Below are 23234 nucleotides of genomic sequence, written 5' to 3'. Positions count from 1 at the left end.
CACTGGCACACTTAGGCAAAGATGATGATGATGATGCAAGTGGTACACGTTGGATGCTTATGAGGGTACTGTTAAATGCATATCAGGACCTCGCTAACAACCTAACATTTATCTTCAAACATCTTCCTTTTTAAGACAGCCCATCAATTTCTCATAAGAGCCTCTGGACACACGGACAAACACACACACACACACACACACACATACCCTTGGGAGAGAGCGAGAGAGAGGCAGAGAGAGGCGGAGGAGGGTGTCGTTTAATTTCGTAAATCACATTTGCTCTGTTCTTGCGTCATACCAATTTTAGTTTAATTTAGTTTAAATTAAGGCACACAGCTACAGAGAAAGTGGAAAACTGGCTAAACTGATGGTTACTGTCCACTGAAGTGCAGTAATACAAACTCTGTCTATCCCTCTCCTCTTCTCATCCCTCCATCTTACATATTTCTCCCTCCCTCCCTGTTTGAGGCTTGGCTCATGTCCCCCTCAGTTCACTCATCTGTAACCGTTCTCACTCTGCTTCACACTGCTCTGTCTCCATTTTCAATCTCACAACATCATTCCCTTTCCTTTATCTCAGCACCCCCAAGGCACCAACCACATTCCCTGAATTGTGATTGGATTTTCACATATGCTGCACGTGTGTGATGTCTGTGTGTGTGTGTGTTCTTGATGTTTGTCTTATGATGTCTTATGATTGATTAAGAAAACATTATTGTACATGCACTACCACGAAGCTTGCCTTTCCCTGAATGTAAACAGACATGAGATTGGTACTGATTTCTTTCACTTAGTAGCCTAGAGGTGACATGCACCAAATGCCACCTTCTCCTTCATGTTCCCAAAGGGCCAATAGATGCCTACTGCCATTGCTTGATGCCCAGGATTTGCTTTATAATTAGCAGATAGCAATGAGCCTTTTGACCAACCTTATCTAACATGCAGGCGCTTTTTTTTCTATGATAAATCCAAGCCTGAAGGGCAGCTGTTTAGTAGTTAAGAGTACGGACACACTGTGTCTTCACAAAACTAATTACACCATTTTATATTCAAGACAGACACTGTCCAATTCGTACTAGAACAAAACTCCCTCACTAAAAGGGTCAAACACTGGAGGAATGCAAATGATGCTCACGGACAGTAGGTGCCCCAACACTTTCTATGACGTCAATGTCTATAATTCATTATAAACATACTTATAATGCAATTATAATCTCCCTTTAGCACTGTATAATTATAGTTTAAAGCACTCATACATAATAATGCACATTATAAAACATTTTACAATGACTTTATATACTGATAAGGTCAAGTATCATAATACCTCATAGTTGCTGGTCACTCACTGACTTTCTTTTTTTTTTGCAAGGATCCTAGTGTATTATAATTGCCCATAGTTGTAATACATTATATTCTTTCTATAATGCAATATAATCACTGTTATAATGCATCATAATGTGATTATAATTTACTCCAAGTGGTCATTGTTTGCTTTAAGTAAAGTAAAAATGTATTTTAGTTAATTTTGTGTTGTTCTTGCATAGATTTAATTATTTTTTTAAATTTACTGAAAGGTGCTCAATATGACATTCAGAGCTGGCGGCGAGCAGCTAACAGCGCTAACATTGCAAACAACAGCAGCAGCTGAATTGATTTTCTGGGGAGACCTGTGTAAAAGTTTGGATGCAAGCGGGCATTATCAACACACTGTAGTGATGTGATTGAACACAGAACAAACAAGAGGGTGAATGCATAATAAGAATCACTCCTTATGGACTCTAAAAACTCCAATATGCTGACTGCTTACCTGTTCGGCCAAATGTTGAGGAACAGAACAAGCCAGGAGGGCGAGAAGGGAACTAAGATACCCTTTTTATTTTTTACTTTTGGGTTTTTCTGGTGGAGTGGTTACCTTGCAATATTTGTATATAATATTAATTACCTCCATTTCCATTCATCTTTATGTGCAAATTCAAGTTGTGCATAAAAATCAGATGGTTATGCATTTAAATTAGCTTAATAAAAGCAGAGTGGATCCCTTATTTCAGCTTTTGCAGGGTTTAAGTGCATTCTGTTGTCACTTATAGTGTATAAAATCTGGGAATATAACAAAGATGTAGTTATTTTCCAATGTGATATTACTGTGAGAATGATAATTTCACGCTGTGATCTTGTTTTTTTGGTCAGACTTACATTAAATTCACTTGGCTTTTAAGATAAAGTCTAGCCTAAAGTCAAGTGGACTATAGGCAAATATCATTTATAAAGATAATCCTGCTCTCTACTTTAGACACACTGTAGACGGTGAAAAACACACCCAACTGATTTTGTTTGCAAAGTCAAGATGATTTATTTCAAGATGGGAACCAAATCACAGTATCAGCCTTTCAGTTTTTAACACTCAAGCCATATTATAATTGCAAATGAGATTACATGTTATGAGGTCAACATTTCTCAAGTCATTAACCCAAAACAAGGTGTCCAAGCTCATACAGATGAGGACCCACAGACAGACCAACAGGCACAAAAGACAGGAGAAGCGGAGGCAGATTCAAGCCTTAAGTGGCAATGGTCAAGAGATTTAAAAATTACATAACAAATGGTCATACAAAGAGAGTTTTGTTGATAGTTTGATTGACAGTGGAAAAAGACAAAACACCAAAGGAGGCAGCTGAAGGCTCAGTCACAATTCCTTTCCCTCTCATGCTTGTATTTCATTTACTTTATTTTATTTATTCATTTACTTTATTTTATTTACTCTCATGCTTGTACATTTGAAGAATGCCGCATTGTCTGAAACCTGTTGTTGACTTAATTTTTTCAAGTCAAGTTTCTCTTTTGTCCTGTCCTTATGCTATCCATCTTTCCTCTCTCCCCGCCAGAATGACTACCGTAAGCTGTCCATGCAGTGTAAGGACTTTGTGGTGGGTGTGTTGGATCTTTGTCGGAACACAGAAGAAGTGGAGGCCATACTGAACGGCGACGTGGACCAGTGCCCTCCGAGCGCCTACAACCGACCCTGCCTCAGCCGCGTCATACTGGCCATCAAGTACGAAGTCAAGAAGGTAAGAAGACCAAAAAATAACTGATGAATCAATCATCTACAGTACTGTATGTAAAGGACTAGTGGTATTTTCAGTTATAGTTAACATTTTGTTCACATGCCGTTAAACTACACAACATGCAAAACCTAAAAATCTTGTTGCAAAAATCTATTCCTCTAGGACCATCAACAATACACTGTAAATATCAATAGTAATATACAGGAGCATGATAGGAAGGAAGGAAAAAAACGGCAGTGGTGGTTATTCAATCAAACAGCGTGAAGGGACCGATAGCCTGTTCAATGACAAAGCAGGAAGTGGTGTGACATTTTTATAGTCGAGCAAATCATAAGGGTGACGAGGTCAGGGTGGTGGATGGACATACATAATGTTTTACAATAGAGAACACGATTCACGTCCCATCTCAGCATTGGTTTCCTTTCCTTTAACCATGACCGTGATCTTTTCTAACCTTAACCATACCAGCAATTTGATATTGCATTTCCATAAAGCTGGGGGATTTGCAAGACACATAAATTAAAAGCTGAATCTGAGGCAGAGATGTTGTGACTTTTAGTCGAGGTTAAGCTCCAAAACACTGGATCCTACATTTCCCATTATGCAGCTTGGTAATGTTTCTTATTGGACACTCCCTGCCAGATAAATGCCAAAGTCTTTCAAAATCCTTGCTCCCAGATTGTAACATAGGCTGTCTGTCATAAATATATTTATATTAAATTTAATTTTTGAAAATGTTTAACATTACTCTTAAATGAATAATGTGATGGGGACTCTCTAATTGATTGTGTTACTAAAATCCATCTGAATGTGATGCTCTGAAGACAGCCTGGCTGAATGCAGTTTTTCTGAATGGGATTGTGCAGCTCTGTCTGCGGTGGATTTGAAGTTGATGAAACCAGACAGAGGAGGAGGAGCTAAACCATGCATGATCTTATAAACTAGGCAGAAATTTTTGTATTAGATAAGGTTTTCACAGCTAAGCAGATTATATTTTTTTATATTGTATTTGCCTTCAAGCTCAGGCAGGCCAAGATTACCCTGATGATCACTATGATATAATTAAGTTGTTTTTTTTCAGACTTTGGCAAGCTCCTCCAAAGCCACAGAGGACATTACACAACTGTTTTCACAAGCTGAGCTGTACTTAACTCCCCATGACAAGTAAAGTCGATGCTTGATGTGTAGGATAGAGATATCATGGTGATGAAATTTTCCCACCGGTTAATAAACTTGCGACAACATCGGTGTTACAGATTACACCGGACATTTTGTAAAAAAAGATGACGCTCAATATACACTCACCGGCCACTTTATTAGGCACACCTGTTCAATTGCTTGTTAACACAAATAGCTAATCAGCCAATCACATGGCAGTAACTCAATGCATTTAGGCATCTATAGGTGGTGAAGACGACTTGCTGAAGCTCAAACCGAGCATCAGCATGGGGAAGAAAGGGGATTTAAGTGACTTTGAACGTGGCATGGTTGTTGGTGCCAGACGGGCTGGTCTGAGTATTTAATAAACTGCTGATCTACTGGGATTTTCACGCACAACCATCTCTAGGGTTTATAGAGAATGGTCCGAAAAAGAGAAAATATCCAGTGAGCGGTGGTTGTGTGGACGAAAATGCCTTGTAGAGGTCAGAGGAGAATGGGCAGAGTGGTTTGAGATGATAGAAAGGCAACAGTAACTCAAATAACCACTCGTTACAACCAAGGTATTCAGAATACCATCTCTGAACGCACAACACGTTGAACCTTGAAGCAGATGGGCTACAGCAGCAGAAGACCACCCGGTACTAGCACCAGCCACTTTATTAGGTACACCTTGTACCTAATAAAGTGGCCGGTGAGTGTATGTAGCGCGCTTACTTTGATCTTTCCCGTTGGATGGCTGTGTGTCTGGTCTCTCTGGTCCAGCTTTTGCTGCTGGGCCGCAGGTTTCCACCCGACGCCTCTGCACCACACACACCGGCTGTGACCGCTCCGTCCTCCATATGGCAATTGCCTCATTAATGTTATGATTCTCTTATAGCATTGGGTTTAAATCCAAAATATTGCCAAGTAGGTGCTTTTGCTTTTCGCTTTGACACCAAATCCTCCGCCATCGCCTTATTTGTTAACACTCTCTCGTCCTGTGTGTGTGTGAAATCTGACTCCTGCTACTCTGAGCTGAGACTATACTGAGCAGACACTTTCAGTTTGTACCGTCCGTCGTCCAATTATGTATTGATAACACGATATGAGGTCTTTTTGGCAGAACTACATATCCACCCTGCCAAGAGTCCTTGAGCAAGACACTTAATCCATACCAGCTTCTGTAGCTGACATTCCCTTTGAAGGAAGACGAACATAAAGACCTCATACTGTAGGTGGATGGATAAAGAATCACCAACAAAATTCCTATCCAAATCTTGTTTTGATTAGGATTATTTAATGTGTTTTACTGCAGTGTTTTACATGTAACGTGTACATTTCTGTGTTGGAAGTAAGGTAGTGTCTATGAGCCATTTTGTGCACATATACAGACAGCATGTTTGTGTATTTTTTGTGCATGTGGCCTCAGAGGGCCCCATGTAAACAACAAACTGGCCTCTATTTCGGAGAGCTAATCCCTGCTGAGCAGAGGTGTTCATAATAAATGTCAAAACAAATGCCTTTTCCCCATTTCTCCCTACCATACTTTCTCTCACACACCGCCTGTGTGATCTTCATGTGCTGCATGTTTTCTCTAATCAGGTAAATCCCAAGTGTGTGTGTGTGTGTGTGTGTGTGTGTGTGCATGGTGGTGTGTTAGTGTACATGTGTGTGTGTATCTGTTGGCCAGTACACAGCTTGTTGGAGCGATGGTTTTATCCTGTACAGGAGAACGTGACCAATACTCTGGGAGCTAATTACACCGGAGGCAGGGAGAGAGGGGAGGGATAGATTGCCATGGCAACCAGGTGAAGCATGACTGTGTGTAGTGCACGTGGCTGGACGCTGGCAGGGTTCATGTCACGGGTCGTTAGATTGATAGACTGATCACTGGACACCAGTGGGAAACTATGTTAACTACGATTTAGTGTGCAGGGGTGGGCGTTTTATGGCAGTGGTTTCCCTCTGAATGTAGAAATGATTGAATGCACATCGTACTGTATGTGTGTGCGTTTCGATCGGCGGATGGGAGCGGAGGATGTCAATGGTGAGCTCCGATAAATGCTGATGGCCGAGGCTGTTTGGTGAAGGGGTGGGAAGGATTGATGAAGGGAGAAAACAAAAGAAGCTAATGAAAATCACGTGAGAGCTGGTTTGACCAGATGTAATCTGTTGCTCAGATCATACACACTAAAGACAATACACAAACACAGAGTTTGATTGTTACGCAAGTTGACTTCCTACTGAGCATCGATTGCTCTGCTGTCCACATCCTTCCTCCAGCTGGAACAAAAACAACCATCCCCTCCTCCTTCCTTAACAGACAGGTGGTGGCTTTCATTTATCACTTCCTCTCTTGGAGTTAAGTCGGCAACAGATGCTGAAATGCCAGACCGAGCCTTATCTAATAAAGCAAACATGCTTCAGTAATGAATGCAAACAATCAGAGCTGCTTATTTGCTGCCTGCATTTGTTTTTTGCATAGTGTATTTTAAATTGATTTCACAACTTGCTTGTTGACATTTTTTCATTCTAAATGAAGCCAAATGGCAGCCGGGAATACAAACGTGTCGCGAGTAATATATGTTGATTGTAATGAATACGCAATAGATGTGCTCTAAATTGAAAAGCAGCCTGCACACTCAGCTACTTAGTACTCTCTTGACCACCAAAAGCCCTCCTCATGAATAAAGTATATTTTTTTAACCTCATTCATTTTACACAGCCTGAAATAAACCACATTCTTCCTTTTTGTGACCACTGGGCCATTTCAGTGTAGCTGCATGTTTGCTCAATGTGCTGCTGCTGCAAAGACTTTACAGACCCCTCAAGCGATCTGTTAAACAATCAGAAACATTTCCATATGTTTTATGAAGATGAGAAAAGCAAATTAGTATTGCTTCACTGAAAATCTCCTCATTGATTCGCATATTGCTCTTTCTCTCTCCTCTCACCTTCATTGCCCTTTATTCTCTGCAGTTCGTTGCCCATCCCAACTGTCAGCAGCAGCTGCTGACTATCTGGTACGAGAACCTGCCCGATCTGAGGCAGCAGTCCGTCGGGGTGAAGTGCTGGATGGTGATTGGGGTCACCATAGGTCTGCCCTTCCTGGCTGTTGCCTACTGGACAATGCCATGCAGCAAGGTATGAAACACACAAGCAAAGGACACCAACTCCTCCCTGTCCCCTGACCTCCAGCTCTTTGCCTTACTGATACCCTTGATTCAAAGCAGAATTCATCACACACCCTGAGAAGCACAGGTGTTTTTTCAGACATTACATACCTCGGGTCTTTAGCAACCCAGGCACACAAAAAGTACACAGTATTTTTGCCATTGGGGACATTTTTACAAGCACTTCTTTTTCATAACACTCTGTTTTACAGTATATGGCTGCTGTATATGGCAACTATATTGAAAGTCTATAGCCCGCGAGCAGACCGAGACAGTTTAAAGACTCATTACACACGAGATAACAAAATTGTTGGATGGATGAACAATTTTATCCTCTGTATAAATGCCCTTTCAGGACATCTCAGGCTCTATATTAACCGACTCAACTTTCATTATTCTAAGCTGTACTTCATCATCCTCAGCTGTACTTAGGCTGAACTGTGCTTTGAGTTGAATGCTAAATGCTACCAGTCTATTACAGTCATGTCATAACACCTACAGTATAAAAATGCTAACATTAGCAGTGCTAATATGACAACAACTGCATGCTAAAGGGATACTCCAGCCAAAATCTACTCTATCTTTGAGTCAAAGACACTCACTGTAGACTTAGAAGGTGGCTTGTGGTTTGTATTTTGCGCTCTCATGGGGCAGTTTTAGTAAGCTTGGATTTACCTCAGTTACAATAGTTATTATTGTTATTGTTTACGATGAAAAGGCCCCAAACTCCACAGATAGCTCTCCAAACACTGCTGCATAATGTATTACACTTTTTCACTGTGGATTTGCGTGTTTAAAACACTATACATTAAAGTCATTAGGATTATTTCTCTGGGGACCACAAGCATACGGCCAAATGCACCCACTTCGACTGTTAAGAGGCTGTTAAGTAAGCATTACCGGTTACCATTAACACCAGAGAAGTGGGTCATAGGGCCCTACCACGCCTACTATGTTATACGAAAGCGAAACTTAAAAGCAACATGTTCTAACATGTTGTAAAACTGAATGAAACATTACATTTTGAACACAAACAAAAAGGAATCTTTAGTTTTAGGCAACAAAACTACAACATCTTTAGGTTGAGGCAAAAAAAACACTTAGTTAAGTTTAGGGAAGAACATTGTGTTTTGGCTTAAAATAATACATTTCAAAAGTGAAAGCAAAACCTAACACTGTACACAAAGACAACTACACGTTGATTTGATTGATTTCACACGGGACGCAAACCCTGGTCTCCCGAGTGAAAACCCTATGTTTTGTATTCAATAGCCTGACAGCAGTCTAACCGGCTGCCGAATTAATGGCAATCGGTCCACTAATTGTCAAGATATTTAACTCTGGACCAAAATGTTGGACAGACAGACAAAATGACAAGCGTGGCTAAAAACATTACTGATTTCCGGTTTTAAAAGCACTGTATAATCACCATTTGATTATAGGGCCCTGAGGCACTCCATCACATTTTGTTCATACTCCATCAAGCAAATTATAATCTGTAAAGTGACACACACATGCGCTGAGCGAGTGGTTATGCAAATCTGCTCATTAACCTGGATAATCCTTTACCTCATCATCAAGTGGTGTGTGAGTGTGTGCACGCTAAGGTAGATTCAGAAAGAAGTATTGAGGACCTTTGAGTGGTTCCTGTTACTGTAGGTGTGACTGATGAATTAGTCATTTTGTAGACTAAGAGAGAGAGAGAAGCTGATGTCAAGTGTGAGAGAGGATGGAGAGCAGTAACGCTGAGAGTGTCTCCTCCACCAGCGAGTGATGGATTCAATCATAGCTGCTTCTGATCACGAAAACACGTGTGTACATGATTGTCTGCGCATGCGAGTATGATTACGTTTGATTATGAATCAACCTGAACCAACCGATGAGCATGTGTGTCACAGTCTGCCAGAGAGAAGGGAAAAGGTAGCAGCTTGGATAAATAATAACTTAACAAAGGATGCAAAGCCCCTTGTAACTGTGTATTTTAAATACTAATTTTAAAAGTCCAGTTAAATACTGAAAATAGACATTTGACATTTTGAAAAGGCATAGGGTGGGATAATAAAAAAAACAATTAAATGAAACTAATAACTGAGAGACAAAATGGCTGTTTATGCATGCTTATTAACAATGTGATGGCAGCTCAGCAGAGACAAAAAGATATATTTAATGGATTTGATAATGAAATAGATAAAGAGTTAATCAGAGAAATGCGTCGAGACAGTCGAAGGTTGCAAAGAGAACGCAGTTGTGTTTTGGTTGATTGTGTAGAGTGCCCTCCACCAATCATGTAATTTTGCTCTGCTCATCTCAACAATTGCTCATCTCTTACAGGCTCATAATGTTCTCCATTTTTACAGCACCACAACACACCATTATCAGAACCCCAAACCATATTACATTTCATATCTCTGGTGACAGATGAAGAAGATATTAATATGTTTGTTGCTCAAAAATAAGTAGTAAATCATTGAAGGCAGACAGAGAAGACACAGACATAATTGCTTTAGAAATCTCTATTAAGAGAAACAAATGAGATACGCTTTGGAGGGGATGGAAGACAGATGTGTATTTTGATATAGAATGTTTCTTGGTGATTGAAAAATGGGGAAACATGCAGAGAGTGATGGGACAGGTGTTGAAAGATAGGAACACAGGAACACTTCAGCCCTCCCTGAGTGACAGAAAAGAGATGAAACATGTCAAATCAAGTGACTGATAAAAAAAATGCTTTAGTCAAGGAATAACTCGGTCTCAATATTTGATTACATTTATACAGCTTCCCTGGAAGGGTCAACTTGTAGCATTTTATTATTGATGAACTATTGCTGAATTAATTAGGGACTAGTGCAGTGCCCGTTGAAAACATGCCTGTTTAGAACGGGCTGAATGCTTGGCCTGTGGTGTTGCTGCTTGCAGCTTCCTTGGGTCCTGAGCAATAAACCAGCCATTACATAGTTGCATAACACACCGAAGCCACGGTTACTCAGAAACACCGGTGAAATACACTCTGGTTCACGGGAAAAAACTCCAGGGGCAGACTTTACTGTTAGGCAAGGTAGACGCCTGGGCCCCAACTACAAGGGCCCCAAACAACTATAGATTTATTATGATGTTTAGATATGAAAAATATTGAATCATGTTACTATTCTAACTCATGTACTACAAAATAACGTACAAAAGGCCCCAAAGTACTTAAAAAATATGCAACTCAACTGTGTATTTCGACTTCAGGGGCCAACATTGTAGTACTACATTTACTTGACAGAGAAATGTTACTGATTATGTTACAGATTCAGTTTTGACTCACAAAATCCAATAATTAAAATATTATTATTCATTAAACTATCCGGCATCATATTAGATTTGAAAGCTCCACCATGAACAGACGTTAAGTACATTTAAGTACAGTGTGCTGACTATTGATTAAACGTCAAAACAGTGTATTAAATAGTTAGCAGTTGCTCCATCTACTCCAGCTACAACATTATAATGCCGCTTATACGTGTATGTATAATTAGTAACAAACCAATAATATATAATAATATAACACTGACAGGGTCCACTCTGCATAATGAGTACTTTTACTTTTGATACATTGAGTACATTGATAATATTTGCATACCTTACTAATGTTTTGAATGCAGGAGTTTTACTTGTAACTAAAGTATTTTACACTGTGGTGTTACTACTTTTACTTGCACATCTAAAAACTTCTCCTGCCGCTGGATTCAGTATTTATTTCTAGTAATTAATTAAAACAATGTCTTTAAAGACCACTGCAGAGAAATTGACATCCTGTACTACATTAAATATTGTAGTTCTCATACCGGCCCTACTTCCATTACTTCAGTGTTGGGCCACTGGTAGTTAGTAGATATATGAGGTTAATGTAATAGTAGCTGTTTATTCCTCAGTACAGCTTTAGAGTGAGCCATAATAAACTCATAATACAGAGATTATGGGGGATGTAGTCCTAATTTTGAGACACACAAGCTCTTTATTTATGGTAATTACACCAGCTGTCATAATCAATTTGACAATGATACGCTGACATTTATAAATGCCACATGTTGCTCTCACACTCCCATATTAACAAATAATTTTTTATTTAATTACTGTCTGTCATCCATTTAATGTGCTCTAAAAAAAGAAGGACAGGAAATAAGGAAAGCCAGAACGGAGAGAAGGAGAGAAAGAACAGAAGTAAAGAAAGAAAGAAGAAAACAATGAAAACACAAGAGAGAAAGAAAGAAAGAAAGAAAGAAAGAATAGAAGGACAAAGGGAAACAAAAGAAGGAAATATGTAAAGGACACAAAGGAAGAAAACAAAAGAAGGAAAAGAAAGACCCCACTGTTTTGGTTTTTGATTATTTTGATGACCATTTCCTGCCCCGGTGTGAACAAGAATTCACAAGGACTTAGGAAAAGTCAAAGGCACTGCTAAGAGAATCCGACCGCACTTGCACTATGCAACAGTGGGTGTTTTTTTTGTTTGTTTTTTTAAAGTAACTTTATTTATATCACATAGAAATGAGCAGAGTGGCAAATTCAATGCTGTACAATTCAAGTAAGGATTCCTGTCATAGAAAACAGAATCACACCTCCTAAGAGGGATGTTTTCAATGTATCCATAATGCGACGGTGGATGTTATTGACGTCCGAATGGTGCGGTGCTTTAATTGTTGCTGCCGCAAGGAACTGTGGGACGGCATCTCCTTTCCTTTTGTAAATTATGTTCCAGTGTATCCTAAGCTAAAGGATATAAGAAAGGAAGCGTTGAAGCACCTTTTTCTTAGCATTTATAGAATTCGACCGGCTCTTATCAATACTTTTGGGTCATTTCACTCAGTTAGGAAACTTCCTAAGCAAAAAAGACTATCGACTTGTAGCCATGGTGTTTCTTTGTTCTTTCCTCTCTAGTCTCTTGGGAGATTGAAACCCAGATCACTACAAGGAAACGAATCCAATCGATACACACAGGACAGGGTCACAGGCCATTTATCATTGATGTGATGACTGGAAATCATTGAATAGTCCCGCAGTACCTTAACCCTTGTCAATAAGGATGCAAACATTTGATCACATGCAAAATATGAGACTGAGAGAGTTTTTGGTGGGAGAATTATTGCCATAATTCTATACAGTAAAATAGATGATTGCAAATTTGATAGCATACCAATTAAATAATTTCTATTGGTTAATGGGTTTGTGTATCTGTGTGTGACTTACAGAGAGAATGGCAACCAGAACACGTAATAGAGCATGTATGGAAATCCCCATAATCCCCCATAATATGTCATCATTTAATTACAAAGTGTACATGTACAGCATGAAAGAAGGTCTTTGCTCATATCTAGATAATTATTTATTCGGTGTCTGCACACAGTGTACGTCAGGCTTGCTTCTCCCTGGTGAAAAGATGTTAGGGAATAATAAAGGAAACAGCAGTTCCATTCTGGCCTTGTGAGTTTTCCATTTCTCACCAAATGTCTTTTATTTAGTCTGCATGCCTCTCCGGCCAGCGGCCACCATTTCGTTTGGGAGGAGAAGATCAGCTCTTGTCACCATCACAAAGAAACCCATGGGGTTTGCAGTCCTCACACAGCAGTAGGCCTGATCTAGGATGACCATCTCATTTAAAGCTGATGGGTGAAATTGATCGGCCTTATCAGCACAGAGGCAGAGCCGTCCCAGTGGCAGGAGGAGGTTTAAAGGAGGTTTTGCAGGGTTAAAATTCACCAGACAACCTCATCTCTCTGGTTTAGTAGTGTGTGTGGGGCATGGGGGCAGCTATTGAATCTGATGTGTCACTGTGCATGCAGAGAGTAGCGATAGCCTGTGGGTAGTTAATATTGAACCCAGCAGGTTTAGAGAGTGGCAAACGTTGTCGTCTGTATGGTGTGTGTGTGTATGCACATGAATGTGCATTTGTGTGTCTTGGCATATTTGTGTGCAATTATAAAAAGGTCCTTCCGTGTGGCGGCATGCTCAACACTCCTTGTGCAGCACCACCTTGCATTACGTCCTCCCCATATGGTGCATTTTCACAAACTCTGATTGTTTGGCATCTAGTTAATCTGGCGTCATGTTCCACATTCATGAATTACAACAGCTGCTGTTTGCCCGCTGAGATGGTTGTTTAGTGATGCTGTTCAGATTTTAATCTCTGAGGGCCAAAATCTCAGGGATAAAGCACGAATACTGATTTATTTCAGTAAATAAAAACAGATGTTTGTTTGGCTGCAATTTTACACTTGTGTATAGTCACTTTTTTAACTTTTTCAAAAAAATACAACTCAACTAGTACTAGGGCTGACCTCGACCAAAGAAGTTCTTAGTAGTCTAACACTCATACGATTTTGTTGACTAATCGATTAGTTGATTTGATCGACAAATCTTTAAAACTGAGTTTCTCCACGAAGAATCACACAAAAGCACCAGAGTTTTTACCAGAAATGTGCTCATAAGTTTCTTTGACACAAGTCATTCAGCATGAAAAAGCATAAAAACAACTATTTAACCATAGAAAACTTAGTCGACCTAGGGTTAGGGTTAGACACAAAATGTGTCAAACAATGTACTTTGTAGGTATACATCATCAGGAACTAATGGATACCCTGCAGCCAATCAGAATTGAGTATTCATGCAAACCATGGTATAAGTCTTACTATATCCTCAATCTTCTCACTTCCAGCTTGGTCAGATCCTGCGAAGCCCCTTCATGAAGTTCGTGGCTCACGCTGTCTCCTTCACCATTTTCTTGGGTCTGCTGGTTATCAACGCCTCCGACCGCTTTGAAGGTGTCAAGAACCTGCCCAATGAGACCATCACCGACCACCCGCGACAGGTGTTCAGGGTCAAGACCACCCAGTTCTCCTGGACAGAGATGTTGATCATGAAGTGGGTGTTGGGTGAGTTCTCAAAAACACATGGTGCACACACGCTGTGGCAGTGTCTGAAATTCTGCACAGTTGCAGCCAATTAAAATGGAAATACTTGTAAGATCAGTCAAGTATTTGACTGTCGAGGCAGATTCTCCAAGAAATATCCTTGATACAGCATTTACTGTAAGAGAGTCCAGGCAAAATATTTCCTGGGGGATGTTCTTTAACAGTGTGTAACATTTTGGGGGATCTATTGGCAGAAATGGAATACATTATTAATAGTATGTTTTCATTGGTGTATAATCACCTTAAAATAAGAGTCGTATTTTCGTTACTGTAGAATGAGCCGTTTATACTGTATCTACATAGGGAGCAGGTCCTCTGTTACCGGAGCTGGTCGTCATGTTTCTACTGTGGCCCAGAACGGACAAACCAAACACTGTTAACTTTTCCTGCTTGGACCAGAGTCGATAACGTTACTCGCTCCAGAGTTAACCCCCGTCACTCCACTCAGCCGCCGGGAAACAAGACATGGGAAACCTCTGTTGGTCTTGAGGAGCTGCAGCATTTATTCCTGCACAAACTGCAACTTCCACCGAACATTCACTCGATATTCTGAAAGCTAAACTAACTCTGTCTTCTGCTCCACTAGCTTACTTGTTCGCTCACACACATTGCTTCACCACTCATTTCCCACATGCACACACACTCTGGTAGACGCTATTCTCCAAATGACCTACGCTACTCTTATTAAGTACTTTATCAACATGCAGCAAGAAGACTTTATGGCAATGTTTCAAATCCAATCTAATCCAAAGTTGTGAAGTCTACAACACAACTCCTTCCCCATAAATTAGTGGTAAGCGTCTGCGTATCTTTTTGCCCAACTTTGATACGAGGCAGAATTGAAGATCAATGTAGTACCATTCCAACCAAGTGGATGAAAGCCAAGGTTATGGTAATACAACAATTCATTCTCTTTTATCTTCCAAACATCAAATAGAAGTTTCCTACTTGGATGCATCACAGGCCAGACTTGTTGAAGCTGGATGAGCTGGAGGGAAATTTGGAGGTTGACCTGAGAGGTGGTGCTGAGAAAATATTAGAGGACGAGATGGAGAGAAAAAAGAATGGAGGAAAGATGGGAGCAGGTATCGACGGCGGTGGCAGAAAGACAAACTCAACAGATAAATAGCCCATGGCAATATCTGTCAGACCTCAGCTGCTTCCCCTCTGCTGATGTTCCTCCTTTCATCTACAAACACACACATATAACAACATTACGTGAGCGGTTTGTGTATGTTGGTGCACATATGGTTCTGTTTTTATTTGTTTATGTGTAATGGCACCATTCTTTGCCCATCTGCGGGTGAATTTTGGCAGCAGGTGCTCTGGTGTTTGTTTCTGTGTGTGTGCAGTGAGTGGTGGCTCAGGTAGAGCAGGATAATTGTAATTCCAGCAGCATGCTTTGAAGGCCCGGTAATTGTTACAGAGATGATACTGATCAGGGTGCCTTTTCAGTAAGCAATTTTCTCCTTGTTTTGGCTCCAAATAGGGAATGACCGAGTGGTTGCGTGGGAGGTATCAGGTTTTCCACCGCACCTGAGCTATAAGTGGATGTGTGAATGGTTGAGTATAAATTACAAGCTTTGTTGTCAACATCTGTGCATGCGCGTGCTTCTTTGTGAGCGTTCAATTGGTATGAGAGGCTCCTCTTTTATTTGTATCAATCTCATGTGAATTTCCCATCTCTCCACGATGTATCCATGCAACGTATCTTCATCCTCGGTTCTTGTGATATCTTACAAAAAATGATTCCTTATTTTTCATGTTTTCCTACGAATGTCCAGCAACACGTGATGCACCTGTCAATTTCCGCTCAAGTCTTTTCAAATTAAATTTCCGTCTTCACAGGAAGAAACTTGGTGAGGTTTAGGCAACAAAACTACTTAGTTAGGTTTAGGAAAAGGTTGTGGTTTCGGTTAAAATGACTCCGGAAGTGGCGTAACATAAGTACGGAAGTCATATGAGAAATAAATCAACATTCTGGTTTCACAAGGGGTACTAACAGCAGTCTTCTGTGCGAAAGTCCAGTGTCTTTTGACCCATCCGTCCACCCTGACCTCCTCCCTACGCAGCGTTTGCACTCCTCGCATTACGTGAATTACATACAAATTGATTTTGTGGGATATATACAAATTACAGTGCATTACTTTTCATAGGTATAGCTACGAACGGTGTATGAGACCGGCCTGGTCCATGTGTTGATGTGTGTGTCGTCCTTCCTCAGGTATGATTTGGTCAGAGTGTAAGGAGATCTGGACCGACGGGCCCAGAGAGTACATCATGCACCTCTGGAACGTTCTGGACTTCGGCATGTTGTCCATCTTTGTGGCGTCCTTCACTGCACGCTTCATGGCGTTCCTCAAGGCGACGAAAGCCCAGCAGTACGTGGACTTGCACGTGCCAGACGAAGACATCAGCAGTGCCTCGCTGCCTGACGAAGTCGCCTACTTCACTTACGGTAAGCATTTACTCCAGAAATATGATAAAAGGTTTTTAAAAAGTTTACTAATTCTCTGGTATTTACGAGAGATTGCTTTGACCGAGTCTGAGCTCCTGTATGTGGCGCTCTTTTCTTTGTTTTCTTAGCCATTCTGACTGCAGCTATTCATTATAACTACACATTTCTATTTGTATTTCTGCTCCACAAAATGTCAAACTGCCTCACTTCTTATCTTCCACAATTTGTTTTCCAAGGAAAGGCCAATTTGACACCGCATGATGAAATGTAGAAGCTTTCATGAGGTGCTTGAATCATTGTTGTGCTACATCAGTCACTGATAAGCAAACCAGATGAGTATTTGTGTAAAAATGTCATGGTGAATAACTAAAAACCTGAGCTGGGACACTAGAAGATGAGTGTATTTGTCACTTAGATTAAAAATGTCATTGTTGAATACTTACCTCAGGATGTTCACACATATTTGTGCACACACTCTCCTGTTTGGTCCTTTGCTTTGACTGTAACGCCACATTCAATCAATGAATTCAATGTAGGCTGACATAAACTCAACAGACGAGCAAACAAACAAACTCTGGCAATTATTAATACCTACCTTCCCTACTCTGTCTGCTTTTCTTGGAAATATACACCTGTGTGCCTTTGGGTCTATATGTCCCCTTAATACATTTCAGGATATTAAACAAAACTTCAAGATCACAGAAAATATAAACTTTTAGTAACATATTAAAACAGGCTGCAGGCTGCTGGACTGGACACTTCTGAGTGGCCTACTACGGGAACCTTCATCAGTGCTGTCATCTGGTGGCCTGACTCTGTCATGACACACAAGTAAATAGATGAAAATGATCATGACTGGAGTGTCAGTTATTATGTATTATAAGCTGTTCTCCCTACGTCTCCATATCTGCACTGAAAATAGCACACATTGTGTACAATATATTTACTCCTTGTCCTAGATAGTCACAGTTTAACAGTAAAATAGTAAAATGGAGTCTTTCTTTCTTTTACTTTATTTTTCTCTGTTTGTGGTCTTCACTTACAATATCACATCTCTTTTTTTTATTTCATTTTTCCATCTAGCTCAGTTATCCTCTACATGTCTGACTGTGCCTCTCTGCCGCCCCTCCCTGTTGTCCTCTCTCTCTGTCCTTACTTCTCCTTGGACACACTATCCCTTTATCCCTTCTCTCTGCTGTCCACCCGTCTCATTCTCGTTGCGTTCCCTCCTCCCTCATCCCCTTCCATCGTCACTTAATCCATCTTCTTACTGCACCTTCTCCTCCATCTAAGCACATGTTCCTAAAAGCCAAGATTATGCTCTTTAGGAACATCTCTTTCAAACATTTAGATCCCACTGTAACCAAAAGTTTGCTCCGTATACTTTCATGAACAGTTATGTGCAGCTGACGAACAATGCAGGATTTTCACAAAAGCATTTTATGGCACAGTAAAAAAAAAAAAAATACTGTGATAGTAAACCACCTTCAGACCAATTATTTCAAATTGATATCAGAAAATATCTTAAACTCTAATTAAAAAAATCCAGCTGTGGATGATTATGGTTAGTTATAAATGCCATTTCAACATTACTTTTGGAGCTATACTTGATATATGATGCATCCGGTTTTATTCAGTGTGAAAATGTAAGCACGGTAAAATCTGTGAGTAAGTAAGTCAAATTTCTAGCGCTTTTCACAGACATAAGTCACAAAATGCTTAACAAGGGCATTATACAAGAAATACATCATATGAGATGAAGAGAACAGACGAGCCATCTGTTTAAGAAGTGCAAACTAAAAACACAATAAAATACACAATAAATACGTAAAGTGCAGGCCTGGTGCATACAGGTTACCAAAACGCCTGTCTAAATAGGTACAGTATGACTTTACCTGACTATTAAAAGAAACCACAAGAGAGCTGATGAATAAGGCTGAAGTAGTTCAGCCACATACAGTATGCAGGAGTCTGAAAGTGCAATGCTTTGTAAGTAAGAGTGAGCATTTTAAAGTGGATCCTATATGCTAAAGGCAGCCAGTGATCTGAGAATGGGAGTAACGTGAGACCGTTTATATGACCTAGTGAGTAATCTAGCGGCAGCTGCAGACGATCAAGACTAGACATACTGAGTGAGGAGAAAAGTTCACTCCAGTACTTAATGCAAGAAGAGATAAAGGCATGTCTAAGCATCTTTTGTTCAGCTGTTGAAACTTCAGATCTCAGTTAGTCAGTTAGTCAGTTAGTTACTAATGTTTCTTCAGTGGAAAAAAACAAGATCTGGTCAGCTGCTTAACATGGGTGCCAATCGACGAGGATTGATCAAATATTTTTAAATTCTGAACTTATTTTATTGTCCAAATTGTGAAATAACCAGTTTCCCTTGAAACCAGACAATTACACAACGATCTCTGGTAGGACTCTACATTGAAAGCTTACTCAGCCGCTCGTCTTTTTCTTTCTTCTCCTCCAGCCAGGAACAAGTGGCGCCCCTCCGACCCCCAGATCATCTCAGAAGGCCTGTACGCCATCGCTGTGGTGCTGAGCTTCTCACGCATCGCCTACATCCTGCCAGCCAACGAGAGCTTCGGCCCGCTGCAGATCTCCCTGGGGCGCACGGTCAAAGACATCTTCAAGTTCATGGTCATCTTCATCATGGTGTTTGTGGCCTTCATGATCGGCATGTTCAACCTGTACTCTTACTACCTGGGAGCCAAGTACAATCCTGCCTTCACCACGTGAGTTATGTCTGAGTGAGTGACTGTGATTAGACAAGGGTTATGTTTCAACCAACGTGTCCTCATACAACTGTTCGTATGATATGTTATGAAAAGTTATTCCTCATTTTTCGTGCGTTTTCCTACGAATGTACAGCAACACGTAACGCACCTATCAATTTTGGCTCCAGTCTTTTCAAAATAAACTTCCATCTTCACAGGAAACAGCTTGGTTAGGTTTAGGCAACAAAAGTACTTAGTTAGATTTAGGAAAAGATCATAGTTTCTAAGCGTCGCCAAACAAATGGAGCCTGAGCAACACAACCTCCTCTCCACCATCAGAGAGGACCAGATTTTTGTTTTTAGTTCACAGTTGCTTTGGTAATGTAAACGTATGTTTCCTATTTCAATAAGCCCCTTTGGACTGAATTGAATTGATAGAGAGGCTAAATCTCCTAGAGGACGGAGGTCCAGATCCATCATGTGGAAGTTAAAGTATGAAAGTTACGTCACAAATAAATCAATCAATCAATCAATCGTTGACTTCTGGTTTCACACAGGATACAAATACCGGTCTCCTGGGAGAAAGTCTAGTGTTTATTGACCCACCCATCCTACTCGACCTCCTCCCTACGCAGCATTTGTCGCTCTTTATATTTCCTGGTTGACAATTATTTGGATTACATACAAATTGATTTCGTGGGATATACACGAATTACAGTGCATTACTTTTCATAGGTATAGCTACGAACGGTGTATGAGAACAGCCTGGTTTAAACAAATGTAAGCATTTACATCGTCATGTCTGCATCTTTTTTAATTCTCTTACAGTACAAATATCCACAATGTTTTGGCAAACACAGTGTAGCTACATGATGGCCCTATTATGATCGTATTCTTTCAGAATTTATTCCAAAAAAAGAAAAAGAATTCATGTCACAAGTATCTGATTTGGTTCCCATGTTACCATGAAACAAGGCCACAGCAGAAGGAAATCCCCAGGACAATATAAATGGTCACATGTCCTCCTTGATGAGGTTGTTTGTTGGGTTCATTAAATCCACAGTCCTTTATCAGTGGAGATCAAATTTTAATCTTCCCTCTGGCCTAATGCAGGCAATCAGGCTATTTGGTTACATTTAATAATGGTGAATGAGAAGGTTTACTCACTAACATCTCGAACAAACGCTGGTTTTATCTCACAGCTTTAACAAAGTTACGGGTAGGAAATTGGGGTTTTTCCCTCGGTACCATTTTGTGTTTACTGTACCGCAGAAGAAAGATCCACTGTGCTCTGGCATAAACACAACCATTGTTGACTGAAGTTAAAATGGAAGTAAAATTGGGATGGCAAGTGTTAGTGGAGGTGCCAATTGTAGATTCTATCTGAGCTGTGAGAAAATGCATCGATATTAGTGTCTCTGATTTAAAGAAATCTTTATATGGCATGCAGTTAATGATGAGGCAAAACATCTTGGCCTATTGGATTTTTAAAATCCATTTAGATCTATATGGATGTGAGAGTAACAAGAGAGCAAGAGGAGCTTTTGGACGAGTGTCTAAGGCGTTTTTTTGATTCCAGTCCAAACTATTTGGTAAAGTTTCTCTGAGGTACGAGAATGTTCCCATTGTTTAATAAAGTGCCAGGCGGCAGACAGTGAATTTTATCGACCAGCTGTGATCTGAAGCAGATTTAACGCGCCACCGAAGTAGCTGACAGTGATATGATGGAGCCCATTGTACCAAATGACAAAAGTGTGCCATCTGTGTGCTCACTAGTGACTAGTGGCAAAGGAATGCTGACAATTGTCAAGGCCACCAGTAAGCAGCACCAGCAAACTGTAAACAGTATCCACGACGGGAAGTCTCTGGCTCGGGCTCACATCATTGAAAGCAGACCGGTGTGGGGAAATGCTAAGATACATTCTATAAAAAACTCAGCATGATCCAGCATATTTTCACATGCAGAATTCATTCAGCACTTAAACCTACAGTAGGCAGTATAGTTTTGGCATCATAGGGCAAAAAATCCTTAACAACCTCTCAGCATATAAACTAGACTTCTGCTCCTCCTCATGGCTCTGTTTTCAGGCTTTAAAAAAATCTAGTCTGTGATGGGAGACTTTGGCAAACCACAGGTCATTTCAGAGAGAGAGCGTTCCTACTGACTGGTCATTCAACGGAGGCAGCTATCAATCACTCGCAAACTCCAGTCAAATGGTCAAACTAGGGAGCGCTGATCGAATATGAATCAATATTCTGTCACTGTAATGCCTATTTCCTGCCTCAAATGTTGTTTAATGTCTTGTAGTGTACTGTTTGTCTGTAAAATGAGATAGTTTGCTCCGGTTGATAGGCTTGGTATTTCCTCAACATGGCTGCCGGGTCACAAACTTTCTAATTTTACAGCTAAACGGTACACTTCAAGATGTTTCTGAAAACATTTTACACGAGTAATAGGCATTACAGAAACAGTATATTGATTCATATTTGATGAGCGCTGCCTAGTTTGACCGTTTGATCAGAGTTTGTGAGTGATTGACAGCCGGCTCATAGACGGCAGCTGGACGGCAGGCTCCAGCTTGGCTCTGATTGGTTGTTTTCCTGCAGTCTGTGAAATCTTGCAGATGCCATTAGGAGCACCGGAGGACACAGAAAAACATGATTTTTTCAGATTACCTGTCCCATGCACTACTGTAAAGAAAAGGGTCTATCTTTATGCAATATCCACTTACCATATGTACATTATCCTCCTCTCCTTACTGGCCATGAAGCAGTCTCCTCCTGGCACAACTAGACTGTAAAAGAGTCCTTGTTCTGCCTCCAGCAGTCTAAGTTAGACCAATCAAGTGGGAGAGACTATTGTTGTATTTGATAATTGAAAATCATCCAACCGAAGAGGGGGAGATAACAACCCTCATTACTCTAAATGCACTTAACCTGCTAAAGTGCTGCATTTAACTTCATTATCAGGGACATCCATTTCTAATGGTCAATTGCACATTTTAACTGGTTTTAAGCTCTTCAGCCTTGAAGTGCAAAATGACTCCTCAGCCATACAACGCCTTGAATCTGTTCTGTCGTTTGCACTCAAACATCCACATCAGCATCAAAGTTTATTCTATCAATTTTACTGTCGCATTTTTACTGACAAGTTGTCGTGTCATATATCAACCTGCTTGTAAAGCAATCGGCCCGTCCGACAATTCCCGCAACACATCAATCTGAATATCAATGCTTGTGCCTCCTCTCTTCGTTTTAGCTTATCCACGTGTCTGCGTGCTCATTCTTTCAGACGGACGGTGGATCTTTCACTGTCACTGTCTGATATTTGTAGGAAAGCTTATCCAGCAAGTCTGTTTATCATCATTCATCTCAGAATGAAAACTCTCCCTGAGGTCTCTCCCCTGTTACATGTCATTATTCATTTCCTCAGAGGAAGACATCTGCAGATTTTAACAGATGACATTACACCACTTCTGCTCGATCCAATAGAGCAAAGCATTGCTTTACAAGTTGGTCCGTAATTACGTTGTCAGATACTGTTCTGTTTTTTTACTAATCAGAGTGAAAAAGTCTAAGTAATGGCAGTTTATCATCTGGAACATTAAGGTTCACACTTCCTAGTTGCCAGAAAGCTTGGAAGTGACACACAGCTTTGTCTATTTGCAAGTTGGGTAATGCATCATCCGACCAGGTTAGAGCAACAGACAGGTTCAAAACCAATCTGTGCC

At 40.5% G+C, this 23234-nt stretch overlaps 1 protein-coding gene across 3 annotated transcripts in view; it reads left to right on the top strand.

The window, feature by feature from the left end:
* The window catches only part of LOC119494906 (short transient receptor potential channel 7-like), a 92943-nt gene that overhangs the window by 45046 nt on the left and 24663 nt on the right, over window positions 1–23234 (top strand). For all 3 annotated transcript variants that reach the window (XM_037781133.1, XM_037781132.1, XM_037781131.1), the window contains 5 exons: window positions 2883–3065; window positions 7182–7346; window positions 14070–14286; window positions 16550–16783; window positions 19257–19521. In XM_037781133.1, coding sequence (XP_037637061.1) covers window positions 2883–3065; window positions 7182–7346; window positions 14070–14286; window positions 16550–16783; window positions 19257–19521 — 1064 coding nt within the window. The remainder of the gene's footprint in view (window positions 1–2882; window positions 3066–7181; window positions 7347–14069; window positions 14287–16549; window positions 16784–19256; window positions 19522–23234) is intronic.

Source organism: Sebastes umbrosus, chromosome 9 (genome assembly GCF_015220745.1).
Source record: "Sebastes umbrosus isolate fSebUmb1 chromosome 9, fSebUmb1.pri, whole genome shotgun sequence".
Classification (NCBI taxonomy): Eukaryota; Metazoa; Chordata; class Actinopteri; order Perciformes; family Sebastidae; genus Sebastes; species Sebastes umbrosus.
Note: the sequence above shows the minus strand (reverse complement) of the source record. Positions and strands in the feature narration are given on the sequence as shown.